This window comes from Hemiscyllium ocellatum, chromosome 8 (assembly GCF_020745735.1).
Source record: "Hemiscyllium ocellatum isolate sHemOce1 chromosome 8, sHemOce1.pat.X.cur, whole genome shotgun sequence".
In the NCBI taxonomy this organism is placed as follows: domain Eukaryota; kingdom Metazoa; phylum Chordata; class Chondrichthyes; order Orectolobiformes; family Hemiscylliidae; genus Hemiscyllium; species Hemiscyllium ocellatum.
In genome coordinates this window covers 31989283-32009153 of record NC_083408.1, presented here as the reverse complement: position 1 = coordinate 32009153, position 19871 = coordinate 31989283, and the positions used below count along the sequence as shown (strand labels likewise).

Below are 19871 nucleotides of genomic sequence, written 5' to 3'. Positions count from 1 at the left end.
TAACGATTACTCGACAGCTGCTTTAACAGGTCTGCTGACAGTTTCAATGTGTCTAACAACTAACGAGATTCTAACAATTCCAAAAGGTCTCCAAACATGTGTCCCAGGACCATAACCAAAAGGGGGCTACCTTGGCTATCCAAAAGAAATGTACAAAAGCTCAGAGCCGCTCCTATCGGGTCTACGCCTGGGGTTTCACACACCCCTGGCCTCCAAAGATCTGATCGAGTGGAAGCAGTTACTGCTTGGAACAGGAATCTAGAAGAGCACATTAACGAAATGCGGCCCATCCTCATTCCCACCCCCCATTTAAGAAAAAGGGGTCACCTTCCTGGGATGGGACTGGTGATTTTTCAGGTGCTCTAACAGATGCTCCATTGTCACAGAAACCCAGGCCTACACCTTCCAACAGCCTGGAGAATGGTTTGGAGCTTCCAGCGGTTGAGAAACTAAGTGTGAAATAAAAGCAAACCCTTCATTTTACATTCCTGTTTCTCTTCAGATAATTGAATCTTACCATTGCCAGCACTCAGCAAACGTATCTCAGCAAACTGTCCGCAATTTTCATCTTCTACTTCTGCCTCGATAGTGGCCCATTGTATGCAGCCAGTGGATTAGCGTCTCTATTATCCCTCGATTCAAACCAAATAATGGACCCCTCAGATACATCCTGCCCACTGCAGTGTTAAAAGCATCTCTGATTAACACCGCCACCCTCCCTTTTTCCCCCTCCCTGGTTTTTCCTGAATACCCTGTCACCAGGAGTATTAAGTTTCCAATCTCTATCTTGCTATTTTCTCATTGTCCCATGTGATGGCTTGTGCCTACAGCTAACCTGCACTTTAATTAAAAATACATCAAGGTCCACACAGCCCAGACCCACCTCTGACTGGTTTTGCAATTGCGCTGTCTGATCCCCACTGCTTCTTCACTTTGCGGCTGCCTGCCTGCCTCTCTTGTTGTTTTAGTTCTGCTCCCTATGGTTTCATTCTGGTGCCTGTCCACCTGTGGAAACTCCTCTCCTCGCTCCCACTTTCCCACAGTGATATTTGTTCAGGGTGAAGTGCTGACCTTGGGAAAGGTCCCCGTTGCCCTAGCACAGGCCCCAAAGTTCCAGGAACCGGAGCACCTCCCACCAAACCCCTCTCTCTAGCCCCATATCAACCTGCTGCTGCTATCCTCACCAACATGCCGCCTCGGGAGGAGGCCAGAGATTACAACTTTTTCGGCGCTGGTTTTACAAAATTTGCTCCCGAGCTCCTGAAACATTGACCGCAGGAACTCGAGCCTTCTCCCTCTTCCGTCTGCAATTCCCACAGACAGTGCGGACTCTCACCTCCGACCACTCCCCTTTGTGTTAGCTCCCACAGAGGAAGGAGAGAAAGTTGTTAGCGTGAGTGTTGGGCGAGACTTTGCGGGAGTGGGGCCTACTTCGCGGGAGCTGGGCCTACTTCGCGGGAGTGGGGCCTACTTCGCGGGAGCTGGGCCTACTTCGCGGGAGCGGGGCCTACTTCGCGGGAGCTGGGCCTACTTCGCGGGAGTGGGGCCTACTTCGCGGGAGCGGGGCCTACTTCGCGGGAGACTCACACCCCACCTGCAGAAAGCCCTTGTTCTCCTATTGATCTGTAATCCCTCTGAACAGGAGCCATGTTGGACTCAGACTGTTAACTCTGCTTCTCTCTCTCTCTCTCTCTCTCTCTCTCCCCCCCAACTTCACAGAAGCTGCCAGACCTGCAGAACTTTTCCAGCACTCCCTATGCTATATTCCCAGTGTGTTGGGCACCTTGCTTTTATCAAGTCCCCTCTGGTTACCATCTACCAGTGCAGTCATTTGCCCCACCGTGCTGTAGACAGCTTGACACCACCCAATATGGAAACCCACTTCTGCAGTGGTTCTACAAAGTCTGAAAAGGGTTTCTTATCCGCCTCGTGCCCTGGCACCACCATGTCTTTACTCGACGCGCAAGTCGGATTCCACAATGGTCCAGCCCCCACAGAGTTAACATTGTGCGTCCACACAGTATAGTGGGTGCATTATTCACCTGCGACACTAGATCTCCTCCCCTGTGTCACTGCTAGGAATTGAAATGCGGCTGTCTCCCTGGGAGCAAAGAGAGGGTTATAACCGTGCCCAGCAGTAACGACCCTGCTAAAGTACTCTGCAGAGTTCTCCCATATGTAGCAGTCTGCGGTAAAACAAAGATCTCCACGCTGATTATTATTTCGGAATATGGACTGCGTGTTTCCATTCCACTGGTATGCTTTTTGAGTCAGTTTTGTTCAGGGGCGGGGAGCATCAGGCCTGGGAGTAATGGCTGACCCTGAAAGCCAAAGTCATTGCAACACAAGGGGGCTCTTTGTCAAATCAAGGACGGGAGATAAGAAATTTCAGAGGAATAGAGGGACTAGAGACACTAGGGATGCGGAGATTTGAATGGAAGCATCAAGGTTTCGATATATTATCAAAAAGAGAAACCATTTCTACTGGAAGGAAGGCCAGTGAGTGGAGGACACCACTTTAAGCTAACTGATAAAGAAGAGTAGTTCCTGTTTCTGCACAGTATTATTTTGACCTGTCTGAAAACGGACTCACTGCATTTTCGAAAAGGGAACTGGACGAGTATTTAGAGTCAGAGTGGCACAGCATGGAAACAGACCCCCGAGTCTGACCCGTCCATGCCAACCAGACATCCTCCATTAACCTAATCCCAGTTGCTAGCATTTGGCCCCTGTTTAGCGAAGGATAAACTTGCTGAGCTACACAGAAAGGAGAAGGGGAGTAGGAATAATCCAACGTGTGCTGTACTGAGCCAGGACAGGTACAAACCATAAAGCTTTTGTGATTTACTGTCTGGGGGCTCAGTTGTAAACTAATCAAAAAACAAAAAGAGGTTGACACATGCAACAGTTAACAACTCCACTGTGGCCGGATCACGCAGGAGAAACAGGCACAGTTTGATCTAGAAATTCCTGTATCTTTCCACATACTTTGAATTGTACATAGCCAGGGATTTTCTACCCATTAGACAGCTGGATGCAGAGTCTATGCTGAGAACTACTAGAGGGCATGTGTGTAAGGTGAGACGGTCGAAGATTTAAAAAGCGACCTGAGGGGCAACTTTTTTCACACAGAGGGTGGTGCGTGTATGGGATGAGTTGCCAGGGGAAGTGGTAGATTGGTACAATTACAACATTTAAAAGGCATCTGGACAGATACACAAGTAGGAAAAGTTTGGAAGGATATGGGCCAAACACAGGCAAATGGGACGAGTACAAATTAGGAAACTCGGTTGGCATGGAGGAGTTAGGCCGAAAGGCCTGCTTCCATGCTGAATGACTCTAAAATGGCGTATCATTTCCTAAGTGGCCAAACAGACAGACATGATGGCTTGAATGTAGGGGACCCTCCAAAGTTCACTTCACAACAAATAAAATTTGACAGTGAGCCCAATATCTGGCCAATGACTGGAACAAGATGGTAATTATTACAGGGTGCTTCAATGGACGAGAGAGAAGTGAAAAAGATAGAGAGAGAAATGGAGAGGTTTAGGAAGTTAATTCCAAAGTTTAGGACCTAGTCAACTCAGTGTAGCACTGCCGATGGTAGAGTGATTAAAATCAGGGCGGGGGGCAGAACCGAAACACAGAGATCCTGGAGGGTCAGGCCAAAGGAGGTTGGGGGAGGGGTGACAAGGCCACAATTATTTTAATGCATAGATAAAAGTTTTATTGAACAGTATAAAGTGCTCATTGTTCACCTTGTGACTTCCAAATTGATTCGTGCTCAAGGTCACGTTCTAATTCATAAGGAGTGTGGGAAAATGGTCTGGAGCCAGCTCAAATGAACACGGGTCCTCCACAGACAGACACACACACACACACACACACACACACACACACACAATGTGAATGCACATCAGCAGCAGAGTCAGAGGAAGGCAATCTACTGGGAGCCACAAAAGACACACAGGAGTGGAGCTCCGTGCCTCTGAGGGCACCTCTCCACTGCCTCGCGCAAAGTGAGGAAAGCGGAGATGTGCGTTTATATAGCGAGTAGCACAACTTCAGGACACCTTGATAATGCAGTCCACAACTCACCACACACCCCTTAAGTGGATGAAACAAAGAATAATGCACACTCTTTAAGTAGGATCCAGAACGAGAGGGCATAGGTTTAGGGTGAGAGGGGAAAGATATAAAAGAGACCTAAGGGGCAACTTTTTCACACAGAGGGTGGTACGTGTATGGAATGAGCTGCCAGAGGCAGTAGTGGAGGCTGGTACAATTGCAACATTTAAGAGGCATTTGAATGGGTATATGAATAGGAAGGGTTTGGAGGGATATGGGCCAAATGCTGGCAAATGGGATGAGATTAATTCAGGATATCTGGTCAGCACTACAAGCTGGACTGAGGGGTTTGTTTCCATGCTGCACAGTTCCCTGACTCTGTGACTGTATGGTTGTAACACAGAGTTGAGCCCTGTAGTCCTAGCTGACTGCGACAGTACATTCTACTAAGAGTCAGGGAGGGACAATACTGCTGGCTTTCACTAACACACAGAGACCTTAGCGTTCGGATTTGCCGAGAGCACAGCACTCAAAAAGCTTCCAAATCTTCCGGCACCCCCTAGATTCAAAGTGCAACGAGTTCTGAAAACGAGTGAGCCAGGTAACAGACTTGATTAGGACTGGCCGATGATAATAATCAAATACGTGTAACGGTAAGTACAGGACACAGACAGAGGGCAGGGAAAAAATAATGCATGGAGAACAAAAATCTTCCGTCGCTTCCCCATTCAGTGAGCAGATCAAATTCTTCAGAAGAAGCCAGTAGAGAAAATGATCAAAAAGAAATCTCCGTGGTGGAGAGGGCTCAGTCCTGGAGGTTGGTGGGGTGAGGTGCTGCCTATCTCCCTGGGTCTGAAACCACGCAACATAACAAGTCGGCAATTTCGGAGTAATTGCCAGTCGCGTTTCCACCCTGACACCTCCCTTTGTAGCTCCGTTGAGTTTCTAATCATATAACAAAACCGCTGGAGAGTCTGGCATCAATTAGAAGCCAGTGGTTGAAGGCTGAACGTCAGAAGGGAAAAGGGATTTCAGAGTCTGCTGGCAATGAGCAAAACCTTGCGGAGAGATCAGCCCCGACAGAAACTCGACGCCAGGCTCCCCGGGTGAGCTCCTACCCGACGATGGTCCCATTCAGGCCACGCACACAAAGACAGGGAGAGAGAGGGAGAGAGAATAAGAGAAAGAAAGAAAGAGAGAGAGAAAGAGAGAGAAAGAAAGAAAGAGAGAGAAAAAGAAAGAGAGAGAAAAAGAAAGAGAGAGAGAAAGAGAGAGAGAAAGAGAGAAAGAAAGAAAGAGAGAGAGAGAAAGAAAGAAAGAGAGAGAAAGAGAGAAAAAGAAAGAGAGAGAAAAAGAAAGAGAGAAAAAGAAAGAGAGAGAAAAAGAAAGAGAGAGAGAAAGAGAGAGAGAAAGAAAGAGAGAAAGAAAGAAAGAGAGAGAAAGAGAGAAAAAGAAAGAGAGAGAAAAAGAAAGAGAGAAAAAGAAAGAGAGAGAAAAAGAAAGAGAGAGAAAAAGAAAGAGGGAGAAAGAGAAGGAAAGAAAAAGAAAGAGAGAGAGAAAGAGAGAGAAAAAGAAAGAGAGAGAAAGAGAAAGAAAGAAAAAGAAAGAAAGAGAGAAGGAGAGAGAGAGAAAGAGAGAAAGAAAGAAAACTTTCTCCCATGTGACGGGCTTCAGGATGCTCCCCTGTAGTGTTTTACAGCTGGCAGATTTTCCTGTAGTAACTCAAGGGAACCCGGACAGCTGATATGTCCACACAACAGAAGCAGAAATAAAGATAACCAAAGAGCATGCTCAGCAGTGCAAGATGATGTTTGGAGAATCAATATTAGCCTCGACATTGGTGAGAAAACTGCCCCCACCACCCCATTCTTGTCTTTCGACAGCCCCTCGCTGCGATCCTTCGAGAGGGATCTTGGTTTAGTGCCCCATTGGTAGGGAGGATCCTTTACCTGACGATATTCCCTCAGAACTGTACCGTTCAAACAAACAGGTATCCCCCACTATCCAAAAGTGGAGCTTACCTTTCCCAAGTCAAAATGATGTAAAGCGAAGAAGCAACTAATTTGTATGGGAAAAGTTTTGCCTTTTCTTGTAAAAGCAAAAATCCCGCTTGGGGTTAGCAAAAACAGGTACTTTTTCGTAAAAGTGAAGTGGTGTAAAGCTAACTTTTGAAAAGCGTGGGATGCCTGCACTCAATCGTTTTATCCTGGCTTTGAGCAGCCCCTCCCCCACTGGTGTGCTGTCAGTGGTACAGGGTCATGGTACACACCACAGCAACGCATCAACGCCTCTTTAACCGTGGGCGGCACGGTGGCACAGTGGTTAGCACTGCTGCCTCACAGCACCTGAGACCCGGGTTCAATTCCCGACTCAGGCGACTGACTGTGTGGAGTTTGCACGTTCTCCCTGTGTCTGCGTGGGTTTCCTCCGGGTGCTCCGGTTCCTCCCACAGTCCAAAGATGTGCGGGTCAGGTGAATTGGCCATGCTAAATTGCCCTAGTGTTAGGTAAGGGGTAAATGTAGGGGTATGGGTGGGTTGCGCTTCGGTGGGTCAGTGTGGACTTGTTGGGCTGAAGGGCCTGTTTCCACACTGTAAGTCTAATCTAACAGCACCTCCCGAATCTCCAACCTCCAACACTGGGAGGCTAAGCTAGCAGATACACGGACCACCATCTCCAGTTAAACATACACCACCATCCCTTCACTGTCACCGGATCCAAAACCTGGAACTTGCTAACAGAATCACCAGAACACTTTCAGCCACTCAAGGGCCAGCATTTATTGCCCGACCCTAGTTGCCCCTTGAGAAGGTGGTGGTGAGCTGCCTTCTTAAACCGCTGCAGCCCACCTGCTGTGGGTTGACCTTAGAGGGGGGTGAATTCCAGGATTGTGACCCAGTGACCGTGAAGGAACGGCGATAAATTTCCAAGTCAGGATGGTGAGTGGCCTGGAGGGGAACTTGGAGGTGGTGCTGTTCCTGTGTATCTGCTGCCCTTGTCCGTCTAGATGGAAGTGGATGCAGGTTTGGAAGAGTCACAAGAAATGAAACGTGAACTCCGCGCTCTCTCCAAAGATACTGCCAGATCTGCTGAGTCTCTCTAGCACTTTCTGTCAGTGTTTCAGACTTCCAGCATCCGCAGTTCTTCTACCTGTGGGCTCAGTAAGGGGTTTTAGAGGGGGCACTTTCACATTCTAACAAGGTATAACTGTGCCAGTCATGACCACCTCTTGTGAGCGATTCTTTCATAAAAAAAAAGACTTTTTTGAAGTGAGACATGAACTACGACCTTCTGGCTGAGGCAAGTCTGACAGCTGACAAGCATAGCTGAGCGTCCTCTAGAATACTCCACGTATTATACAGAGTTATGAAGTCAAATGGGTGCCAAGAGTTGTGGAATGAAAAGCTACCCTGTAAGTACACAACCCCAGTTGCTGTCCGACCTCTGACACGTCCAACGTTAACAAAGACATAGTTAAAGTATAACATGATCAGTCACTGTGACATCTAAATTGTCAAGCAGGTCTTCTGGCAGGAGTGTGGGTGAGATAATCCATCATGACAGAGAGTTGTGAACACAGCCCAGTCCATCACACAAACCAACCTTCCAGCCACTGACTCCATCTATACTTCCTATTGCCTGAGGAAGGCAGCGACATCATCAAAGGCCCCTCCCACCCCGGTTATAATCTCGTCCAATCTCTTCCATTGGGCAAAAGATACAGAAGCTTTAACACCGCACCAACAGATTCAAGAACAGCTTCTTCCCCACTTATTACACTTCAGAATGGACCTCTCAAATTTTAAACTTAATGTCGATCTCGCTCTGTGTGCGCCTTCTCTGCAGCTGTAACATTGCATTCCTCGCTCTGTTCTATGACCCTAACGCACTGTGTTTGGTATCATCTGCCTGTACTGCACGCAAAACCAAACCTTTCACTCTACCTAGGTACATGTGACAGTAATAAATCAGATCAAATAAAACCCAAAGAACTGCAGATGCTGTACATCAGAAACAAAAACAGAAGTTGCTGGAAAAACTCAGCAGGGTCTGGCAGCATCTGCGAAGAGAAATCAGAGTTAGCGTTTCGGGACCGGTGACTCTTCCTCTGAGGAAAGGTCACCAGACCCAAAACGCTAAGTCAAATCAATTGTCGGGAAAGATCAAATCGAGATTATCAGTGCTGTTTTCCGAGACTCGGTGAACCTCCTGATCTGAGCCCAAGATGGATGCTCCCAGTCCTTTCTGTTTCTGTAATGATACCCCCCACATTTACAAAATATGACAAAATTAGCACCAACCATCCACTTCCTGTTTAAAGACTCGGGAATATTTGATTTCTCAAGAGCATTTCTCTTGGTCTTTAAATTGCCCAGATGAGTTCAAGGAGTTTGAACAGCTGCAAGAAAGAGTGGCGGGCATTTTCTCTGACCGTGTGGTCACATGGTTCATGGTCAGACCAGCTCAGCCAGTGGAGGCTGATGTGGCGCTGCAAATACAAAACTCTCCAGGTTGATACGACAATTTTTTCAGGAGTCTGGAAGACGTCAAGGAGACAATAAGTGGAGCTTCCTTGTTTCTCTTCAGTCCAACAAGCTGATCTACTGTCGCAAACACAAGAGCAGCCTGCTCGTACTGAAGCTGAGGCAGAAGCAGTCCTGAATGTTAATGCATTAGAAATAAGATGCTGATGAGGAATTAACCCCTCACAGAACTACAAATGAGGGATGGACAGTGTTCCACCAGTGACGTGCTCAGGATACTGTAGGCAATTATTGTGGCTAGCTCTCGAGATTCAGGAGGCCAAGCGTGCCGTTATAGATTAGATTGGTTGCATTAGATTAGATTGCTTACAGTGTGGAAACAGGCCCTTAGGCCCAACAAGTCCACACCGACCCATCAAAGCACAACCCACCCAGACCCTTACATTTACCCCTTTACCTAACACTACGGGCAATTTAGCGTGGCCAATTCACCTAACCTGCACATCTTTGGACTGTGGGAGGAAACCGGAGCACCCGGAGGAAACCCACGCAGACACGGGGAGAATGTGTAAACTCCACACAGTCGGTCATCTGAGGCGGGAAATGAACCCGGGTCTCTGGCGCTGTGAGGCAGCAGTGCTAACCACTCAATACTCAAAACCCAAATTCAGAATAGCCAGCATTTTTATTGGCCACAACCCCACAAGGAAGGTTTTGCCGAACCTGCCGAAATGTGGGAAAATCCCACATGATCCACACCTGTGATTTCCCGTGCCAGCTCCGGGGAAATATTCAAAAAGGTGTTTGTGGTTCATTTGGGATCACTGCCCAAAACGAAATAGGGCTCCTAGTATATCCTTACAACCGTGGATGGGGCTACCCATTACCTAAAGGGTGTTCTCCTGAGAACTATATCTGTCAAAAAGTGTGAGGGAGGGAATTCTTTTCTGTCCATTCACAAGATGAGGATGTCTCTGGCTAGGCCAGCATTTATTGCAGTTAAGAGTCAACCACATTGCTGTGGGTCTGGAGTCACACATGGGCCCGTTCAGGTAGGGATAGCACTTTCTTCCCGAAAGGACATATCAAACCAAATGGGTTTTCTTTCCAATAATGGCTTCATGGTCATCATCAGACTCTCAAGTCCAATTTTTTTTTTCCCAGAAAGGTTGAATGATAATTCCGTGATCTGTCATGGCGGGATTTGAACCCAAGTCCCCAGAATATTAACTGGGTCTCTGGATTAACAGTCCAGTGATAATACCACTAGACCATTGCCTCCACTATGGGTGAGAGAATTCTGCAGCCTATAATGAGAGCCCAATCAGGGCTCAGATTTCATGTGCAAAATATTCCAGAATATCCTGGGTAACCATGTCATGACCCAGGGAGGTCTTTAGTATAACCCACAGTCACGGGTTGGTGGTGGTGGCGGGGGGGCTGTGTGTGCTAGATGGTACTAGCAAACCCTAAAAACAAGGTCAATGTTGATCATCCTAGCATCCAATTAACCAAGAGGGGGAGAGGGTGGAAGAGGGGCAAGAGGGATTCAGAGACAGAGTGAGAATACCTCTTGAATAGGTCCAGGAACATTGCTCTCCCTTTAGCTGTAGAGACTGGCAGCTCCTGGGTCTGCCGTTAGACTCAAAACCCCAGGACAAAGCACACAGCATTTTTATTGACCACAAAACTCCACAAAGACGACAGAAGGTTTTGCAGAAGCTGCCGGAATGTGGGAAAACCCCAAACTACAACGTGACCCGCGCTTACGATTTCCCGTGCCAGCTTCTGGGGAAACATTCAAAGAAGTGTTTGTGTCCTGAGCTGCCCGGCTCCGCAATGGCTCTGCACTGCCTACCAGGCGTTAATGCAGTAGGCCACGGCTACCTCACCTCCCATATGGGCGGCACAGTGGTTAGCACAGCTGCCTCACAGCGCCTGAGACCCGGGTTCAATTCCCGCCTCAGGCGACTGACTGTGTGGAGTTTGCACATTCTCCCCGTGTCTGCGTGGGTTTCCTCCAGGTGCTCCGGTTTCCTACCACAGTCCGAAGATGGGCAGGTCGGGTGAATTGGCCAGGCTAAATTGCCCGTAGTATTAGAGAAGGGGTAAATGTATGGATGGGTTGTGCTTCGGCGGGTCGGTGTGGACTTGATGGGCCGAAGGGCCTGTTTCCACACTGGAAGTAATCTAATATCAATGGGCCAGCTGAAAGGCCCTACATCACCAAGGGAGGTTTACTCCGGGGCCTACTCGCAGCCTGCCTTGCCTGTCTGCGTGAAGGGGACCTCTGCCTGAGATGATTCTGTACCAGACTGCTGAGTCATGCCACTCAGACTCAAATGCCCCAGTTGCCTTCCAGGAGGTTGATGGACCCAACGCTGCCTGGCTTCTCTAGCTGTGTAATGTACCCAGACTGTATGCAGTGATGCCTGGGAATCAGACTTAATGCAATGGAAAGCCCTCTTTCTGGAAATACCTGACCTCGTGGTCAGCCTTTAGGATGCAGTGTTGAGTCCAATACCTTTGGTGCCTGAATCCATCCTTCAATGTTGTTCTGTCACATCGCACTCTGTCCTGCTATGGGATGGGCTGCTTTAAGCGCAGTCACTATCCTCACGCACTCCTCAGCCCATTATCACATTATATACTCAGCATAGCTAATCCGCTCTGTCCTACTCCTGGTGGTTAGCACTGCTGCCTCACGATGCCAGGGACTTGGGTTCGATTCCAGCCTCGGGTGACTGTCTGTGTGGAGTATGCACATTCTCCCTGTGTCTGCGAGGGTTTCTTCCAGGTGCTCCAGTTTCCTCCCACAATCCACAGATGTGCAGGTTAGGTGAACTGACCGTGCTAAATTGCGCCTGGGATCCAGGCTAATGGATTAGCCAAGGGATAAGGGGGATGGTCTTTAGAGGGTTGGTGTGGACTCAAAGGGCTGAATGGTCTGCTTCCACACTTAAGGGATTGTACGATTCTAGTTCCTAATATCACGCGTTCAACTTTCCTTCTGGTCTGGCCTACTATCCATAATCTCCTTGCTTACCTACACCTTTCAACACTCTCTCTCTCTCTCTCTTTCGCTGTCTCTCTCTGTGGGCTCCATCTCCACCTATTCACTCATGTCTTCCCCACCTATCTGAGTTGTCAATGGCTTTGGTGACAAGTCACGTTAACTCTGCTTTCTCCCCGCAGATGCTGCCAGACCTGCTGAGTTGCGCCAGCAATCTCTGTCTTTGTCACCGAGTGGGGGTTTGCCAAGTCCATCGTGTTCGATTTGGGACGTAAGGTAGGTGAAAGACAGAGCCAGGGTCAGGAGCACAAGCAGCGACACAGTGTCCTATCCCCACAACTAAATGGAAAGGTTTGTTTTTGTCGTGAATGTGTGCGGTGTGTGTCTGACAAGTTGTCATGGATGGTGAACCATTAAGAGTTCAATTAAATAAGGAGAAATTTGGGCCTAAAAATTGTTAACCAGGGGACACAGATACAAAAAGAAATTAATGAAGGACACAGAGACTAATGTAAAGGGATTTCCTGTTGTACAATGCACTACTGTGTTCTAGAATGTACTTTCTGAAAACACACTGGGGCCAGAATCCATGTGACTATCCCAGTCCAATGTGCTGCCAAGTTGGCATGAACTCTGGTGGGCCCCATGTGTTGCTGATCCTCCATTGGTTGTTCCCCCCTGGGCCAGGCTACCCCATAGTTCGAGATGCTAGAGTCTGACCCTCTCCTTATAGACAGGACACTCACCTTGGACTCTACAGCCTTACCCAGAGGGAGCACTGCCCAATGTAAAGACTTATTACACTCATCTCAGCGTTGATGTCCACCCTAACCTCTATTCTCTGTAGCGTCTGACTGCTGAGATATCATGTCATTACCTTATACTACGAGGTTCAAAACAGAATTGGCAGTGTAATTATGTGGAGAAAGGGCTTGACTACGGGCTCTTTAAATTGGGCCACCCACAGAAACAACGGGCCAAATGGCCTCCTTCTGTATTAACGTGGTTTCTGATTCATGGATTCTGACAACACAGCAAGGCCTCACCGTTTAGCTGACTGCGGTTCTTGAAAGCTTTCGAACTGGGTTTTGTTTGGAGTGCATGGCTCACGACACGTGGTGGAGACAGCAACCGCGCTAAAGCAGAGTCCCCCTTCCCCTCCCCACCCCCCCGCCTCCCTGACCCCAATGACCCCACCCCCATTCACCTTTTCAGCCAACAGCTCTCGGATCTTGCCGGCCTGCAGCCTGAACCTGAAGAGCTGGGACTCTAACGTCATGCAGCGTTTCTGCCAGTTGTAGCCACCCCCGCCATTTTCTGCCACTGTCTCCATGGTTACTCGCTCTCACCGCTGGTGGGGGCGCGTCCTCCAGGTACTTGGAACCTGAAAACGAAACGCAAAGTTCAGAAAACAAAAGTAAAATAAAAAGAGTAGCAACACACCCCAGTGCCCAGAACATAAAGTAACCGTGGAGATTATGATTGAACGGGAAGATGGTTAAAGGGCCTCAGTCCAATCTGATTCCACCTTCCTCAGCCCTTAGATTGAAGCACCATCTAATGTTCAAGCTTCTGGAATGGGACTTGAACCCACAGCCTTCTGATTCAGTGGTGAGAGCGTTATCCCAGCAGTTAGAGAGAACCTCAGGGAACTCCACTGAGTGGACTCTGCAGTCTGTCTACCCGGCCATACGCACCAGCCAAGGTTAGCTACACAGACCAGACCAGACCCTCTACTCCTTACACTGGGGAAGGATGAGCAGTCCGGGTGTTGAATCACAGGGTGAAATCTGGTCTGACCAGTGCACTCAGGTCATTTTCCTCTTTTTAAACCCTTTGCTTCTCCTAAAACTGTCAATTGCTTCAACCAATCCCACAATAGCCAGTGCCACATTTGCAACACTCATTCAATTGAAGAACTTTCTGCCGAATTCACTGCTGTCTATCTTGTACTGACAGTCTCTAGCTATACGTGGGGAACCTCTCCCCAGGTCCTCTCTGTTGAAAACCTGCTGAAATTTGAAGATCTCCATTAGGTCAGCCCTCAGCCACCTCTTTTCAAGATTCAGGCTGTTTGCTCTATGCTGATAGGTATAAATATCACCTCATTCCTGATGAAGGGCTTATGCCCGAAACATCGATTCTCCTTGCTCCTCGGATGCTGCCTGACCTGCTGTGCTTTTCCAGCAACACACTCTCGACATAGGTGTCACAGGTCATGTATTATCATTATAACTCGGCACTGTACCCTCTCCAGCCCCTAACAGCCTGAGCCAGGACTCTCAGTGAGCTCCTGGTGCCCGGCAGACGGACCAGAGGCCTGGTGTGGGCGACACCTGGATTAGGGCTTTGGGGATCTGGTGTGCAGCAGCAACTAAAAGCCTAGATTTCGGCTTTCGGGGGAGGGGGGGGGGGCTCTGAGATACCAGGAGCAAGCCCAACACAGTGATGGAGGTTCCCCCTAACATCTGCAGTAGGAGACATGAGCCAACGCGCAGAAGATCGAGCCCTTGTAGGGAGTGCAGTCCCAGAATGGCTTAGAGAGACTGCAGTGGCTGAACCTTTAGCTTTATTTCTTTATTCTTCTACTTAATACTAAGAAAGACTGTAATGTCTAACTTTTGTTTTACATTACACTAAGAGTGCCTGTGATGTTTAACTATTAACTTTGTTCCTTATTTCTTTCAACCTTGGTAAGGTTTTGTACCGAGGTGACACAGTGTGTGGCAACATTGATGACTTTTCAGTGCACTTCAGTACGCCCGACAATAAAGTCTCAGCCTCTATAATAGGCCATCAGAACCACACATTATAAGCTCAATGCAACACATATTCAGAATAACACCCCCACTTTTCAATTCCAGTCCTCTCAATATCAACCGCAGTCAGTGTTTCACTTTTGATTAAATGAACCTAGATTCCCAATTCTAGCAATTGCTCTATTTGCATTTCAAAATTTCTTTGTTTCTCTGTCCCATTTAGACTTTTAATTTCAAAGTAGCATATGACTGAGTTGTTTTTCTAACCCGAAACGCACCAACCTCACTCTTGTCGACGGTGAAATGAATTTGCCGATTACTTCTACACGCTGCCAAGCCCGTTAACATCTTCTTGTAATTTGTTGCTCTTCTCCTCAGTATTGACTATCCCAACATCCCACTCCCAGCCTGAAGTGAGGCTGACGCTCATTTAAAAAAAACTGTGGCTTTGCTTCGAAGCAGTTAATGTGAATTGTAAATGTCTGTGGTCCCAGCACTGTTCCTGTTCTCACAATCTCTGATTTTCAGAGTTGCATATGACTCAATCATTTTTCTAACCCAAAATGTAACAACCTCGCTCTTGTCGACGGTGAAATGAATTTGCCGATGACTTCTCCACTTTCCAAAGTTCATTAACATCTGCTTGTAATTTGTTAGCTCTTCTTAAGAGCCATTCTTTATCTACAGTCTCTGCTTGCAGCTCACTAGAAACCTCTCCAGACTCTACATATTCCAACCTTAGGCATTATGTTTTAGAAAAAGGACCTTGTAGAAATTTAGATACATTACATCGACGGCATTACCTTAGTCTATTTTCATCTCTCCAAAAACATTCAATGGAGGTTGGTCAAGTCAGATTTTCTCTTTCGAAATCTATGTTGATTGTTCGTTCTTACAGTTTTTTATTTTTTCTAGATTGTTTCCTATTTTCCCATTTCATAGCAACTCCATTAGTTTCCTTTCGCTAGCTGGCTGGTTTATAGTTTGGTGTTCTACTCTCCTTCTTAAATATAGGAACAAGACATGATGTCCTCCAGCACTACACCTTCATGAATTGCTGAATGGCTGTTATAGCGCAACACCTCCACTAGGCTCTTTAACAATGCGTGCACACACAATCTGTGCAGAGAAGGGGCTGTCCCCTCACAGGTTCGATTAGCTTACTTACGATATTTCCTATTCCATTTTAAATGCAGTTATGCCCTTTTTGAAAATCTCATTCTCTGATGTGTTGACAATTTGACTTGGTCATTACAAAAGTTAAAAAAAAAGTCTGCCCTTTCACCAAGGGGGTCATGTCAGTTAGTGACCCTACTCCCATCACAAATTTCCTCTGTTTAAATTAGTGCACTTCTGCAGAATTTTACTCTTTTGTTCTGTGTTCTTTGATAATTGGAATTTCATTGTTCATTGGTCCATTCTGTTTTCCTTCTCTCAGGCTGGCTAATGCACCCGCTGCTTAGAAACAAAACTTTGAGAGGACTTGACGGGGTCAGTACAGAAAGTACGCTCCCCCTCATGGGAGACTCTCGAGCTAGGTAGCACAGCTTTTAAAAAAAACTATCCCCCTTTAGAATGGGGATTAGGAGACTTGTTTTCCCTCACAGATCAGGGATCTGTGAAACCCTACCCCCAGAAAACAGACTCATTGAAAATATTTGAAAATGTGTTGCTGGTTAAAGCACAGCAGGTCAGGCAGCATCCAAGGAATAGGAAATTCGACGTTTCGGGTATAAGCCCTTCATCATATTGACAACAGGAATAGAGAAGATTCATGATTAACAAGAGAGTCAAAGCTTTGTGGGGGAAGGTGGCAATATGCCCTCTAATTTCTTCTCATCATTTTGTGTGTGGGTCTCCAAGGCCCATCTGCAGTCTCAATTTCCAAAACTGGAGGTCGATGCGTTGCTATGGCGATAGGAGTGGCTTAGAGAGTGTGGGAATCGAGGACATTATTAGATCAACTGTGATCTTATTGAACGGTGGAGTTAGCCTATACAGCCTGCTGCTAGTTTGTATGCTCTCTTCGTACACTTTCACCCTGCCTGAATATTTTGTGTAGGCCTCTTTCCTTCATGTCTTTAGCAACCCTGAAGCAGTTATAGAATCCCTACAGTGTGGAAACACGCCATTTGGCTCAAGAAGCCCACATCAACCCTCCAAACAGCATCCTACCCAAACCCATTCCCCTACCCTATTACTCGACATTTACCCCCGACTAATGCATCTAACTTACACATCCCTGGAGACTACGGGGAATTCGGCATGGCCAATGCACCTAACCTGTGCAGCTTTGAACTGTGGGAGGAAACCAGAGCACCGGAGGAAACCCACACAGATAGGTAGCCCCACTAATTTTCGCTTGTTTTTGGCTTTAACAGACCTGTTGCAATTCCTCAGGTAACAAAGCATCCTGCACCTGCGGGCCACAACCACTAGAAAACGTTCCGACTTGGGGCTGATAATCCCAAATTACTGCACGTTCAACCAATAACCAACAGTGCCCACATTAAACAAACAAATAAATTAAGAAAAAGCACAACTTAAATCTTTCCTGTTGCCTGGTCATTACAAATGTAAAAATGTCCGCCCTTTCACCAAGGGGGTCACGTTAGTTAGTGACCCTACTCCCATCACAAATTTCCTTTCTGCTTACACTGATGCGCTTCTGCTGTATTTTATTCTTTTGTTCTGTGTTCTTTGTTTGTTTTGTCATTATTGCTGTCCGTTTAATATCTCCAACCCTGTTCTCAGTCCTTCAAAAATTAGATGTTGCTAATCGATTACCATCCTTTTTGTCATACCTGCATCCTTCGCAATCATTATCGCAAGCCATGTTATGGTCACTGCTGCCATACATCCTGGTATTGCTCTCAGCTGGTCTAACACATTTCCCATTACGGTGCCCTATAAATAAACCTGGTCTTCTTAGGCTTCCTGCAAATCCCTCCTCCCCTCCCCTTCATTGTAGATCTACCTACACCAAACAAACTGCAGTAGTTCACCAAGACATCTCACTGCCAGCTGAAAGGGCAATTAGGGATGGGCAATAAATAGCTGCCCTGCCAGCCAAGCTCACACCCTATGAACGAATTAAAGAATGGAGCTAGAAAGGTATTCTGAATAGATTGCAGGAATTTCATTCCCTTATCCCTATTAGCTACCTCTTGTTCAATTAATATAGTATCATGGAGATATACAGCACAGAAACAGATCCCTCAGTCTAACTCATCCACGCCGTCCACGTATCCTACATTAACTGAGCCCCATTTGCCAGTATTTGGCCCATATCTTTCCAAACCATTCCTGTTCACATCCTGACCCAGATGCCTTTTAAAATGTTATAATTGTACCAGCCTCCACCATTTCTTCAGGCAGCTCATTCCATACACACACCATCCTCTGCGTGAAAAAATGCCACTTTAGTCCTTTTTTACATCTTTCCCCTCTCACCCTAAACCTATACCCTCCCCCACCCTGGAGAAAAGACCTTGATTATTCACCCTATCCATGCCCCTCATCATTTTATAAACCTCTACAAGGTCACCCCTCAGCCTCCGACGCTCCAGGGAAAATAGCCCCTGCCTATTCAGCCTTACCCTATAGCTCAAATCCTCCAACTCTGGCAACATCCTTGTAAGTCTTTTCTGAACCCTTTCAAGTTTTATAACATCTTTCCTATAGCAAGGAGATCAGAATTGAACATAATATTCCAAAAAGTGGCCTAACCAATGTCCTGTACAGCCACAACATGACCTCCCAACTCCTGTTCTCAATACTCTGACCAATAAAGGCAAGTGTCCCAAACACCTTGAACTGTGAATTTGTACTCCAAGATCCTTTTGTTCAGAAATACTCCCCATAACCTTATCATTAAGTGTCTAAGTCCTGTTGTGATTTGCCCTACCAAAAACATAGCACCTCACAGTTATCAAGATTAAACGCCATTGCCACTCCTTGGCCCATTTGATCAAGATCCTGTTGTCCTCTGAGGTAATCTTCTTTGCTGTCCACTACACCTCCGATTTTGGCATCATCTGCAAACTTACTAACCATCCCTCCTATGTGCACATCCAAATATATAAATGTTGAAAAGCAGTGGACCTAACACTAATCGCTGTGGTACATCACTGGTCACAGGCCTCCAGTCCAAATAGCAACCCTCCACCATCACCCTCTGTCTCCTACATACTAGCCATTTGTGTCTCCAAATGGCGAGTTCTTCCTTTATTCCATGTGATCTAACCTTGCTAACCAGTCTACCATGCGGAATCTTGTTGAACACTTTACTGACATATAGATAGCGTCCACTGCTCTGTCTTCATCAATCGTCTTCATCACTTCTTCAAAAAACTCAATCAAACTAGTGAGGCATGATTTCCCATGCACAAAGCCACATGAACCATCCCTAATCAGTCCTTGCCTTTCCAAGTACATGTAAATCCCATCCCTCAGGATCCCCTCCAACAACTTGCCCACCACCAAGGTCAGACTCTCTGGTCAATAGCTCCCTGGCTTTTCCATACCACCTTTCTTCAGTAATGGTACCAGATTAGCCAACCTCCAGTCTTCCAGGACCTCACCAACGGCCACAAAGTTCTTGGGTTACAACTGATCCAATACCAAGGTAGGCTTCTGTTTTTCATTCGTTTCCCTAATTTGTCTGCATGGTTTCCTCCCGTCTAATTCCAGTCCTCTATTCGGAGGTCTCTACACCCGTGATGAATCCTCTATTTTGTTCCACCTCTATGTACAGGATTCTATTTGTGTCTTACTGGCAGTCAAGCCAGTTTCATCCCGTGCTATTATGTCATCCTTCCCCACCTCCCGGCCTTTGTCCCCCCAACCCTTTCTTTTCCAACTATACTATGCCCTAGAACACCGTGCTGCCCACATGGTGTGTGGCACGGTGGCACAGTGGTTAGCACTGCTGCCTCACAGCGCCAGAGACCCGGGTTCAATTCCCGCCTCAGGCAACTGAATGTGTGGAGTTTGCACATTCTCCCCGTGTCTGCGTGGGTTTCCTCCGGGTGCTCCGGTTTCCTCCCACAGTCACAAAGATGTGCGGGTCAGGTGAATTGGCCATGCTGAATTGCCCGCAGTGTAAGGGGTAAATGTAGGGGTATGGGTGGGTTGCGGGTCGGTGTGGACTTGTTGGGCCGAACGGCCTGTTTCCACACTGTAAGTAATCTAATCTAAACACTTCATCTACAATCCTGACTTCTCTGTAGCCACATCTCAGTAATCCCTACATTGGATTCCACACACAGATCATCACAGACACTATGAAAAGCTGCACCCTTAAACATTTTTTTTCACTTCATTTCTAACTAGCTTTTTTTTTTGCACTGCTGTTTTATAACTCTATTCTTTGGCTATATATTATATATAATATATATATAGTCTCTCCCTTATTTTGGTTTCCTTTCCTGTGTTGTTTACATTTAGATTTGTTTGTACGTGGCGCTTCAGTCTCACTAATTTAAATCCTCTCCTTAATCCGGCAGCCGATGAGTGGAAAACTGATGTGCAGGGATATGATTGCGCT

At 46.9% G+C, this 19871-nt stretch overlaps 1 protein-coding gene across 1 annotated transcript in view; it reads right to left on the bottom strand.

Moving 5' to 3' along the window:
* Positions 1-19871, bottom strand: part of plekhh1 (pleckstrin homology domain containing, family H (with MyTH4 domain) member 1) — a 159110-nt gene that overhangs the window by 115360 nt on the left and 23879 nt on the right. The window contains exon 2 of the mRNA XM_060828794.1: positions 12772-12948. Within this exon, the coding sequence (XP_060684777.1) occupies positions 12772-12897 (126 nt within the window). The 5' untranslated portion in view covers positions 12898-12948. The remainder of the gene's footprint in view (positions 1-12771; positions 12949-19871) is intronic.